This window comes from Opisthocomus hoazin, chromosome W (assembly GCF_030867145.1).
Source record: "Opisthocomus hoazin isolate bOpiHoa1 chromosome W, bOpiHoa1.hap1, whole genome shotgun sequence".
Classification (NCBI taxonomy): domain Eukaryota; kingdom Metazoa; phylum Chordata; class Aves; order Opisthocomiformes; family Opisthocomidae; genus Opisthocomus; species Opisthocomus hoazin.
The window spans coordinates 1,533,104-1,544,820 of record NC_134453.1 but is presented as its reverse complement, the minus strand read 5'-3'; the positions used below and the strand labels follow the sequence as shown (position 1 = coordinate 1,544,820).

Below are 11,717 nucleotides of genomic sequence, written 5' to 3'. Positions count from 1 at the left end.
GCTCCCGCAGGGCCGCGCGGCCGCCCCTGCGCCTGCGCGCCGCCATTTTGCCAAGGGCCGCGGTCCCTTCAAAACCGCTGCGCGGGAAGAACCTGGAGGAGCGGCCGTTGTGGGGTGGGGATGGCCGGGGCTCCCGGGCAGGGTGGCGGAGCTGGAGCCACGCAGCCTCATGGCAGCGCGGAGGGGCTGTGCTGCTTTGGGCGCTTCTTTTCGCCGCGCTGGCTGGTTCTGGTGAGGGAAAGGGGGCCGGGGGTACCCGTGAGGGTCGGCCCTGCCTCTCCCGGGGGGGGTGTGTGTGGGGATGGGGCCCCCGGAGGTTTCTGTGCCGGTCACGCTGCCCTGGAGCCGCTGCCTTGCCTGGTTCCTCGGCTTCCTGGGGAAAACCCCTTCGGCCTTGGAAAAGCTGGTCCCCACCGCGCCTTTCCCCATAAATCGTTGTGCTGCTTTTGCGTGATGACCCTTATCTGCAAGTGATAATTGGTTATAACGGAGTTATTGGTCTTTGTTCCTTGTTAACAACGCCTGTTTCCTTAACAAGGGATTTCTCGAATGGTATTTTTACCTACAGAGCTGAAATGAGCTGTTGGGTTTTTTTTCTGGTGACTTTGATCATCCCAGTTATAGAGTTTGGAGCAAGCCGGCGCTTCTGTCTCTTCAGTTTACGGTTTGTGGGCTTGCAAAGGTGGCTTGGATGAGGCTGGCTAAATTGACGAGATAAGGCAATGCTAAGTGCTCCCACGTGGCTTGTAAAATTCTTTTATTGTGTGTACCCGTTCTGGTGACCTTAAAATACCTGCAAGGGTAATGGCCTCCTACTCTTTTTACACCGAATTACTCAGTTTTTCATGCTAAGCTACGTTTCCTGCTGTTTTTTTGTCCATGAACAGTATTCTTCTGGGCTGGTTCTGAAGTCAAAAGTTATGATACCTCTGTGTGTCTTTGATGAATCGCCTGTTTGGTGACAAATGTCCGCAATTCTTATGTGAAATCCTGTTGTTGCCAAAGCAGGGTACTGAGGTTCCTCTGGAGCTAGTGAGGAGCCAGATTTTTGTGCTTTCTGGTTATATTTTTTTCTCCTACTGAAGTTTCCATATACAAGAAGTTTTCCCTGTTGTTATATTTTTCTCCCAAAGCCCTAATTTTCTGCCTTTTACTTTTCTAGTGGTGGCGAATATATATGACAAACTTATTTGAAAAGCAGCAAGCTGAATAGGTAAACAGTAATTTTTAGGAAAATAATAACATGGCATAAGTAAAAAATCCTAGATACATTACAGTTTTTGTGAGAAGTCATTTCAGTGTAGATGATCACTTGCGGTGTTCTTTCTTTATCTGTTTAGATTGATTAAAAAGATGAGTGAAGATTCTGATAGAAATCTGGATAAAAACCATGACAAGCTCAATAAAAGAAAGCAGTATCACCTCTCCTGACTCGACAATATCTTCTCTTCTAACAAGTTATAGCGTTGACAGCAATAATCCATACTCAGACAGTTTGATTCACTACAAGGACAAGCTTTACAGCTCTGCATCTGAAGCTCTGGAGGCTTATATTGAAGATTTTGATCTAAGTCTGACATCTTCAGAAACAAGCACTGGAAAAATCTGCATATTTCAAAGCACTCCCAAACAAGTGAGGTTTTCAAAGCGCCTTGCCAGAGAAAAACATGGTATGTCTTCTGCAAATATGCCTTTTGGTAAGTTCTGGTGTTTGCTGTTTTTCGTGGTGGTTTTTTTTTTTTCATTGCCAATAGTATTGCATCTCCTTGTCTCGCACCAGTTGTGTTTGGTTGAAGGAATGTTCCTTGCACAACTGCTTTCAAGTCTTTATGGTATAGTAAATGATGCTTGGCTATGTCTAGCAGTATTTGTCATTATTTAATGCTTTTTTGTAGAAGCTTGGTGGATTGGTGAGAACTCGTGACCACGCTCATAAATGCAATAATAAATTCCAGAGTATGGAATAAACTTGTATTTTCTATATGTGAATATATGCTAGAGATAGTGTAAATCCTTGCTTAAACCCAAGTCTTGAAAAAAAATCTGTTTCCTTTCCAGAGTAAGTATCAGAAGCTAATTAATTGAAGGAGTTCCTTTAAACACTGCTTTGTCTTAGAACAAAATTTGCCTCTCATACATTTGATTTTTATGGAATGTACTTTTGGGTCTGAAGTCTAACCCAAATGATTAATGTATATGGGCTTGAATTGGTTTTTGTCACTATTAGTGAGCTTGAATACGTAAGCATTTAAGTGATAACTATGCTTGAGCTAATTTATATTGCAAATGGTTTGGCCATTACATTGAAAATAATTAAGTCCCAAGTACAGGCAAACTTTGTATCAGAAAAAGGATGCTTGCCTAGGTTGTGTTGGCATGGACAGTTATGGTAGTGTATCATATTATGAAGGGCTTTTTTTTTTCTTCACACCTTTCTTTTCTCTTATTGAGACGGGCATTTTTTAGCTGGGCTATATCGGGTTATGTTTTTCTAATACAAACAATCTTCTACTGATGTTTAACTGATTTCCAAAACAAAAATAAGAATTCTGATTATCACTAAAAGAAAATGTGTCATCTCATATTTTACTTTGAAATTTCTCCATTGCTGTTCTTTGCAGAAGGCTCATTAGCTCCGTTCACGTGTTAGCTATTCTGCATGTACGTTTTGTATGTTATAATAGTCTGCAGTATACAGATTTCGCTTACTGATATTACAGTGAAGGTGAGAAAAAATAACTTCCAGGTGCTAGCTGAAGAAAACCTGTTTTTGTGAATCAAATTGCTTCATAGCTGCAGTAAAAAAAAGGGATTTAATGCTGTAATTCTTCCTGGAAAAACTGCCCAGTCAAATCTTATACAGCATAAGTTTCTGCAGAATCACAAAATGGGTCTAGAGGCCCATTATCTGGTTATCTGCCTTTCAGGCTATTGTTTTTAGACTTTTTTCCTAGTAAATGTGCTTGATGTCAATATGAGGGAGTCATCCCTAACATTACTGTGTGGAGGGAGTGTCGCTACTAGGACTGAAATGCTTGAAGACATACTTGCAAAATATAGAATTCTGAATGTGCAGCCAAGAATGGAATGTAGATTTCTTTCTTCTCTTCAAGAAAAAAATAAAGAAAATACACAAAACTGTAAATGCTTTGTGCTATGAAAGGAGGGGTAGCTTTTGACCTGTAAGGTTTTTAGCAAGCTTCTGATTAGAAATGGAACCACTCTTGTAAGAACTGTAATTTGGTACCCACTGGTAAATAACATATTTCAGCTTTAAATTACTACTTCATGCTGGATCTTCCGAATGTATCCTTTTGGTATGCTTGAAGTTTAGCAGCTCATGTAAAATATCTTTGTTTTTCAGCACTGGATGATTTTGATCAGCACGTAGGATCGGGTTCTCTTGCTTCACCCTCCAGAAGGCAGACGGAGTGTGACCTAGACTTGATGAGTCTTGCGACGGATGATCTGTTAGCATTTCCAGCAGATGGATCGCTGCCCGTTGTCCAGCATAGTCCTTTTAAATCAAGGCATCGAAGTACTGAGTGGAGCAGACAGCCACTTAAAACATCTTTCTGCCCTTACCAAACCTCATCGCTCACAACTGAAAACGGTTTCAGTCTCCAGGAGAATGGGAAAGCTGTTGCTCACCAGCATCCAGACAAAGACTTCCGCAGAAAGAAACACAATGTGTCTACGCCTGATAAGTACGATTCTGTCTCCTCTAAAGGAAGTTTGAGACCCTTGTCTTTTGAAGAGAACTCTAACGCTTTCAAGAATTATCCAAGGTGGATTACCAGTCAGAAGTCTGACTTAAGTGTATCGGGGATAAGGAGTATTCCCAATTTTCACTACCCAGTCTGGCTCAAGAGTTACAACCTTTTTTCTGATCCAACTAAAGAAAGTGATGGTCAAAATTTTAATACACAAGGCAAAGCTTCCTCCTCACAGAATTCTGAGATCCTGGAAAAAAGACACTTTGTAGATAAAGACAGTTCTAATTTTTTTGAACAAAGTGGTTGCCTGGATCTGAGAGGTGAGAACAAAGTAAAAGGAACTTGCAGCTATGGCAGTCCAAATACATGCTTCCCATTTGCTAACTTGTTTTCCAGACATGCTAAAAAGCGGTTCAGAGGTAACTAGAATTGATACAACTTGATTTTTTTCATTTTGAGGGTATGTGTCTAAAGACATGTACATTTTTAAACCAACACTCTGTAGCTATGCTAGTCTGACTGCACTGTCCAGTAGGCTTATTCATTTCCATCTTTGACAAATGACTCAAAGCACTTACTAGTAGTTGACCAAGTTAACCAGCTTTAATACTGTAAGTTTTCATATATAAATCAATATTTAAACATCCCTTTTACAACAAAGTCTTTATTAAGTTGGCATATTTAGTACTTTACTGCAAGATAATGACAGTAATTCCATAAATATTTTAATAGAATTTCAAGCATTAAATCACACAGTGTAACCTTTGGGGAGAGAGTTTCCTAAACATAGTGTAAACAAAACTGTCAAATTGGTAAAAAATACTATTTATTGTGCAGTCGTTTTCTCAACTTTAAACAGTCAGCAGCAGATATTTATAACTAAATATATAAATAATAATATTTATATACTTAGGTTATGCAGTGCCTTTAGTTTATGTAAAGAGTTTCTGTGGCATCTGTCATGTAGCTACTCTTTGCAGCAGGCCATCACCCTGCAGAAGCAGAGAGGTCCTCCTGTGGTGAAGCACCATCTTTGTTTTATTAAATATCAGCAAGATTTACTTTGATATGAGATTAACATTTCAAAGGGTTAATTACCTTCACTTCTGTCTAAGTTTGTTTATTCAAAAAGAAAAATATTTTTTCTTTGTCATGCAAAGCATAAATAATGATCTGTCCCTTTTTCCAAGAGGTTATATGTAAAAACTAAGTGAAAATGTTGTTTATGTTGTGAATTCAAAGCAACAAAATGCTGGGTATACAAACATCTGTGAATAGCTTTCTGATGTATACGCATGATGAACTTTAAATATAGGGTTATAGCTTTTTCTTCCCCCTAACAGAAAAGTTTACCAATAATGAACAGGCTAGGTATGAAAAAAGATATGTGAGACTGTGCCTGTCATTTTGAGTGTTTGTCTCAACCTGTTTTTAAATGTGAGTCCTGTATGTGATTGTATGTGTGATTTGTGTGTACATGTTGCATGATTTCTCTCCAGGTGTCTGTAAAAGCAGCTATTAGAAGAACCTGTACAAAATAATAGGAACACTAACTGAAGAACTTGCAGTATTAATAAGTAATATTTAACATTGTATTGTGAATTAATATTGTGTTTTTCTATAGCATGAAAGCACACTAAAAATGTTAAATAATCTTGAATGCTGCATATGATACTTGTTTTACCTAAGTTAGGAAAAGAAATGCTTGGCTAATTTAAATACTCTCCTGGCTAGAACCTTGCAGATCCCGTTTGATACTGATGAGCCACATGCCATACTGCCATACCAAGCTAACCAAAGGAGTTGTATTGAGGCTATGCTCTCTGTAAAATATTTCCAGAGCTAATTCATCTGTAGTGATTATTACATAAAATTGAAAGTAATGTGGAAATAATGCCCTTGAAGACGGTTTCGCACATTGTGCCCTTGTGTTTCAGAAGCCCAGCTTGAGCTACTTATGTGGAAGGCTGACAGAGGTCTGGAGAGTTCACCTGAAGGTTTGTCAAATAATCTGGAAAATGATGGCAGTCCTTCCACAACAGATATACTCGGAGCAGAAAGATCGTGGGAGAATGCTCCAGGTGCTTTGTAAGTAAACATGTATGTGTTTTCACAAACAAATTAGTCCAAAATAATGTATTTAGTTGCTTTTGTGTATAGGTTCTAGGTAATGGTGGTGTGGCATGTACATAAAGAAGGGATTTACTGTTAGTTTTCTTGCTAGTGCTAAATGTTTGATATTTCTAGGTCAGGGTATTGGTGCACTGCTTTCCGTTTTTCATTGACTTGCAGAGAGTGCTATCACTATTACTTATTACTGCCTTTTAATAATATATCTTATATATCATTGATATACAAATATATTTCAAGAGAAAAATTATGTAATGGAACTTAAGTGGACAGATTTAATAGTTTATGAAAAACAATAGTAGGAAGTCCATTTAAAAAAAAAAAAGTGGTGTGGCCTTGGGAAGTTTTGGAGCAGCCTTGGGAGTGAATTTTCAATTGTTCAGGAACTGAAAGTTTATTTCACAGCATCAAAGAATGCTAAAAATCAATACTAGAATTTCCTAGTTTCCTATATTTCTTAAGAAGCTAGATGTATGTGGGTCTGGATGTTGTCTGTCAGTTGCCCTTTACCCCAGAAGATTTGGAACTATTGGCTAATTCCACCAATATTTAACAGATGAGTAAGTCTCAAACTGCAGCATTCTGGCATGTGATAGTAGGACTGGTACTATTCATGCTCCTCTAGACAGAGGCTAATAACCTGACCTCCTGCTAGCCACCAGAATACCCACGTAGGAGAACATCACTGGACATCAGGCTTCATTACTGTATGTTTCTAGGAGACTACTACCTTTGAATTAAAATACCTTAGAGACTTTAGAAGAATTAGAGGTCAGTAAGCAGAAGGTAGCTGTTTAATGCTGAATATTAATGGAGGAGTGCCAGGTATAAGAAAAATACCCATGTATAATAAATTATAGCTAAGAAGTCCTTGTCTTGTGGAGGTTTTTTAGTTGATTTTTATGGCTGCCCAGGTTTTGATTATATTGACAAAACCTGAAAAAATAGTTACGTGTTTCTCTGGCATGCACCAAAGTGCTGACAGGACTCCTCAGTGCCCCCTTGGTGATGCAGTGATGCAAGATACCTGGTTTCATACAATGACTATATCCTGAAACAATTCTTTTAGTTTATAAACCTGTTGTTATTCTTCATTGCATGTTTAATGTTGGTTTAGCAAACCACCAGTGCCTGTGTGCTGTGAGGACATGGAGAATGCTCTACCGTTCCCCAAGGCAGATATCATACATAAATTCTTGGAAGACTGTTTAAGTGACAAAAATAAGGTCAGTAAAACTGAGTATTTATTTCTGAGAGTGCCCGAAATATGTAAGGCTGGTAAATATTAGAAGGGGGAATACCTGCAAATTGCTTTATCTTGTATAATATATAAAGTAGGAAGTCTAACTGCAGTAGTTTAGTCATGTTTGAGCACGATGAACTGATACAGTTATTAAATCACATAATCTAACCCTTGGTCACAATTATAATGAAGAAAGCATCTAACTATAAAATGCTTGGCTTAGTAATAGTTTGACTTTTACACTCCATGTTTTGTTTAAAAAATAATTTTCCTGTTTTGAGTAAAGGAAGAAATTTTTTTAGTACTGATGTATTAAATATGACTAATTTCCTAGTCTGGCTGATGTACTGTTGGGTATGAGTCAAGTTCAAGAGCTAAGCAAAGTAACATATTTCTTATTATTTAAACTGTTGCACTGGAATTGGATCATGGATTGAGTTTAGTGTTTTGATTATTCATTATTTTATACCCATTCTTCCATATCAATTGCCTTCTTGGCAGTCTTAATATTGTTCAGTCTTTCATTTTGATTATCTGATTATCTTATTTTTCAGCAAGGGAGATGAGCACTGAGCCCAATATTCTAGTTGAAAGGCATACTATTAATTTATGTACTGGTATGCTTCCTTTACTTTCTGCCTTGTTGTCCTTGAATCTTAACTGCTCTCAGATTCTGTTTTCCCATCTTGTAGTAAACAGACCATTACTCTTGAAGTTTTTCCACTGTGGCGCATACTTGTGTTTCCCTAAGGAGTTAATTGACACAGAACCTAACGAGGGGCATGACTAATTCAAATTATTCTGTCTGAATGGTGCTTCACTGAATTTCATCCTGCGTGCTTCCCATTCTCTTGGTTCTGCTAGATCATCAGACATTTCTAGACGGAAGTATTTCTAGATTATCCACAATTTTTTGTCACCTTGACTTCATCTGCTTTGTTGATTACAGAATGAGCAGATATCATATAGATGCTAATTGAGTCAATCTAGGTTTATCATTAAGGAAGCTTACTTGCTCTGTCAGTTCTGAAACGTTGACACATGTTCCAGCACTGCTGTCATAGCATTCCAAGGACTGACAGTCTGAATATTCTTGAATTATTTTACACAAACCAGAGCTGAGGCCCTTCTGTGTTGCTTCACGTCTTCCTCAATGTTTGTATTTACAGTGACTTCACTGACCATGCAGTGGCGTAAATGAAGATGAACCAGTGTAGCATCATACATGTACAACTCAGAAACAGACCTTTAAAGAACAGATAGAGGCAAACACTCGTAGAAATTAGCCTTTAAATTGTCTCTGGGAAATGTCAGAGGTTGTTTATGTTATTTTGTTTTGTTGTATGTGCACTGCAGTACACTGCAAGATCGACACATTCTTTGGCTTTTCCTTTAGGAAAATATGTTTTCTGGAGGTCATCATCACAGGCCCCTGGAGGCTTTGAAGCAAACGTTGTTTAAACTTCAAGCAATTCAGGGAAGTTTAAGCCAGAATGAAACTGCTGAGCACCAGCAAGAGCTTGAAAAAGTGAGTAGTCAGTTTCCTTGTGTTGCATCTTGTCAAAATCGATGTGCTGTGTACGTTTCTGAGAAAAATGGTTAGTCTTTTTATAGACTTGGTTTCCAGTCATCTCAGAAAGAGCACTGCCAGCAGATGCAGTCCAGTTTGCACTGGGAGCACACGCTGAGGCTGCGGTGCCCGAAATGCCGGGTGTCTTGTTGCTGCTGCAAGCGGGGGTCCTGTGCTGCCTGAGCTGCAGGCCCCCTGTTCGCAGGGACGCCGGGGTGGGCAGTAACTGGGTGACAGTGGCCTCGGGTGCTGCAGCGAGCAGGGCTGGCGAGCCAGGAGGTGGCGGCATTTCGGGCTCTTCTGCTCCCCTCTGCTGCTCTAGCTACAGCTGTGTTCTGGAAAATGTTGGCTGCTGGTAATATCCCCGGTAATTCTAGGCTTTCGGGGGCATGTACTGAATTTTTAAGAAGCGGGGCATTCTCATATGCTCTACCCATGCCTCCTTTGCCATCACTGAGTTGGCATTTTGTGGCACTTTTGTTTCACAGTATTTTCATAGACTTTATTATCTCTTTTTACCTTTTTCATCATGTTGCTTACATACAGTTCTTATACCCAATACTCAGTAGAGAATGAAATGCTCCATATATATCTGGATCGGGCAGACTGGGGGAATGGGCCGACAGGAACCTCACGAAATTCAACAGGGGCAAATGCAAGGCCTTGCACCTGGGGAGGAAGGAACCCTTGCAGCAATACTGGGGGCTGCCTGGCTGGGGAGCCCAGGGGGTCTTCGTAGGTCCAAGCTGAGCATGAGCCCTGGCAGCAAAGGAGGAACAGCAAGACCTGGGCTGTGTGGCCAGGAGCACAGTGAGTGGATCAAGAGAAATGATTGTCCCTCTGTATCCCCCAGCACTTCTTAGACCACATCTATAATATTGCATGCAGATTTAGGCCCCTCGCTTCAGCAGAGACATCAATAAGCTGGTGGAGGGGCACCTAGGTGGTTGGGGGCTATGGCACTTGCTTATGGGAGGGAGCTGAGAGAACTGAGCTTGTCTGGGCTGCAGAAGAGGAAGTTTTGGAAGACCTAACAGAAGCCTTGCTATGAGGAGGGTGTCGAGAAGATGGAGCCAGGGTCTTCAGTGATGCATGTGGAAGGATGAGAAACAGGCATAAAATGAAACAGGAGGTTCACGTTGGACATTGGGGGAGACTTTTCAATCCTGAAGACAGCCAAGCAGTGGAGCAAGTTGTTCAAGAGAGGTTGTGCAGCCTTCATTCTCAAACAAAATTTGTCTGGATAAAGCCCTGAGCAACCTGCTGTAACCTCGTAACTGCCTCTACTTTGAGCAGGAGCCCACCTCCTGAGGTCCCTCCCAACCTGAATTACTTTATGATGCTATGAAGTTGTTAGTAATACTTTCCAATGCAATGTGCTATAAAAATTCCATATTTTATGTCATATTCAGATGCTTTTCCTTCTCTCAGTTAACATTTTTTTGCTTGTTTTTTTAAAGCTTTCTGAAAAAGCAGAGGCTGAACTAAAACTGAGTGACAGTGAGATAATCCCTCTTACTAATTCTATTCAGAAGTAAGTGACCATTGATCTTCTGACTTTTCACTGTTTTTGGAAAGTGCAGAACAGGAATGATAAATTAGCTGAGAGAGTGGTCATGTGATCTGAAAACTTTAAGTTGTTAGTGAATAAAATTAAAAACACGGCTGTTCATGGAGCAGAGAAATATCTGGTGATATTTCAGAGATGTACTCTGTAAATAAACATTTGTATTTCATCTAAATTCATAGTTTAATTATTGCTGCTCACAGATGGACTTTAATCAGACTTATAGAAATTTGTAATATGGGACAAAACATTTTCTACTTTTATTCACTGCAGTGGAGAAAATGCTAGAAAATATTTCATTAATGAAATCAGCAGAGTCCTACTGAACAGTTATAAGTGACTAAAGAAATAATAAGTTTGAGAAAAAGCAGAATCAAAAATGGTTTCATTATGTAGAACACTTGTTTCAACAAAACTCGGTGTTACAATATGGTTTTACACTGTAATATAAAATGAAAAGATTTTATTTGAAACAAATACAGCAGCTTTCAGTACTGATATGCTATTTTATGACACAGTGTTTTGCAATGTTTAATATCCAGTGTTAAATACCCATTCTGTAATATTTTAATAGGAGCTGCCTGTTTGTGTGAGCACCTGTATTTGAGAATACATATTTAAAATTTCAGTTCCAAAAAGTACTTTCTCTTTTTTAAAAATAACTTAGTCTAATTTATAATCTCTAAAACAGACTAAGTGGAACAGTTAGATGTAGAGCTGTAAGCTGTACATAAACCATTCAAACTGTTAAGCTGTTTGTAAGAAGTCAACATCATTTTGTGTTAAATGCAAATAGTAATGTGTACACTGTTGTTAAAGTCTTCATTTTTCCTGATCTAGAGCCTTACACCATTTGTCACGTCTGAAAAGTCTTGTTGAAGATAACAGTAACGAACAAGAGCAGACCAATAATCACGAAGAAGATAGACAAGGAAAAAAGTGTCATCTGTGAAGCTGATATCCAAGAATGTTTTAATATTGTGTAATTCAAATAATTTGTCAACCTGACCACTGGTCAAAGTTTTTCTGAAAGCTGAACCAGTGCATGTTCTCAAAAATGTTGTATTCAGTATTTTTGTACATATTTGTTCTCTTCATTAATTACTTGAAAGCTTAATTGAGTATTAGTGCTTCCAGTAGGATCTAACAATATATGACCAGAGATACTACTTTTTAAAGAATATTTAATTAAAATAATGTGAACGTTTTCATGGAAGAATTTCTGTGTGTTTATAAAAACTTACAAAAAATTAAATTATTTGGCCAGTTCTAGTCATCACATTTGTTATTGTTGGAAACGGGGAGCTCAGTATCACATGTAAAGTTAAGCAGTAAGGTTTAGCAATAATATAATTACGTAATATTTTCAGTGCTGTTCTTTCTAACAGGATTTGAGTTGATGTAATTGTACATCCCTTGTTCCCTGACCGCAAACTTGCCAAATATATTATCTCAAAAAGTGTCTGAAGTCCTTTCCAAGTGTCCCCCTGT

At 38.8% G+C, this 11,717-nt stretch overlaps 1 protein-coding gene across 3 annotated transcripts; it reads left to right on the top strand.

Moving 5' to 3' along the window:
* Positions 1-50: 50 nt before the first annotated feature.
* Positions 51-11,662, top strand: LOC142365586 (lung adenoma susceptibility protein 2-like). 3 transcript variants are annotated; one of them, XM_075446488.1, is made up of 9 exons: positions 60-231; positions 1,163-1,213; positions 1,341-1,697; positions 3,365-4,036; positions 5,654-5,804; positions 6,964-7,072; positions 8,486-8,617; positions 10,120-10,193; positions 11,067-11,662. In XM_075446488.1, the coding sequence occupies exons 3-9, from the start codon at positions 1,391-1,393 to the stop codon at positions 11,176-11,178; spliced, it is 1,557 nt and encodes a 518-aa protein (XP_075302603.1). In that variant the 5' UTR covers positions 60-231; positions 1,163-1,213; positions 1,341-1,390; the 3' UTR covers positions 11,179-11,662. The 3 variants fall into 3 exon arrangements, with proteins under 3 accessions (XP_075302604.1, XP_075302603.1, XP_075302602.1); XM_075446489.1 differs by lacking the exon at positions 1,163-1,213 and having other exon boundaries at positions 51-114; XM_075446487.1 differs by lacking the exon at positions 1,163-1,213.
* Positions 11,663-11,717: the final 55 nt, after the last annotated feature.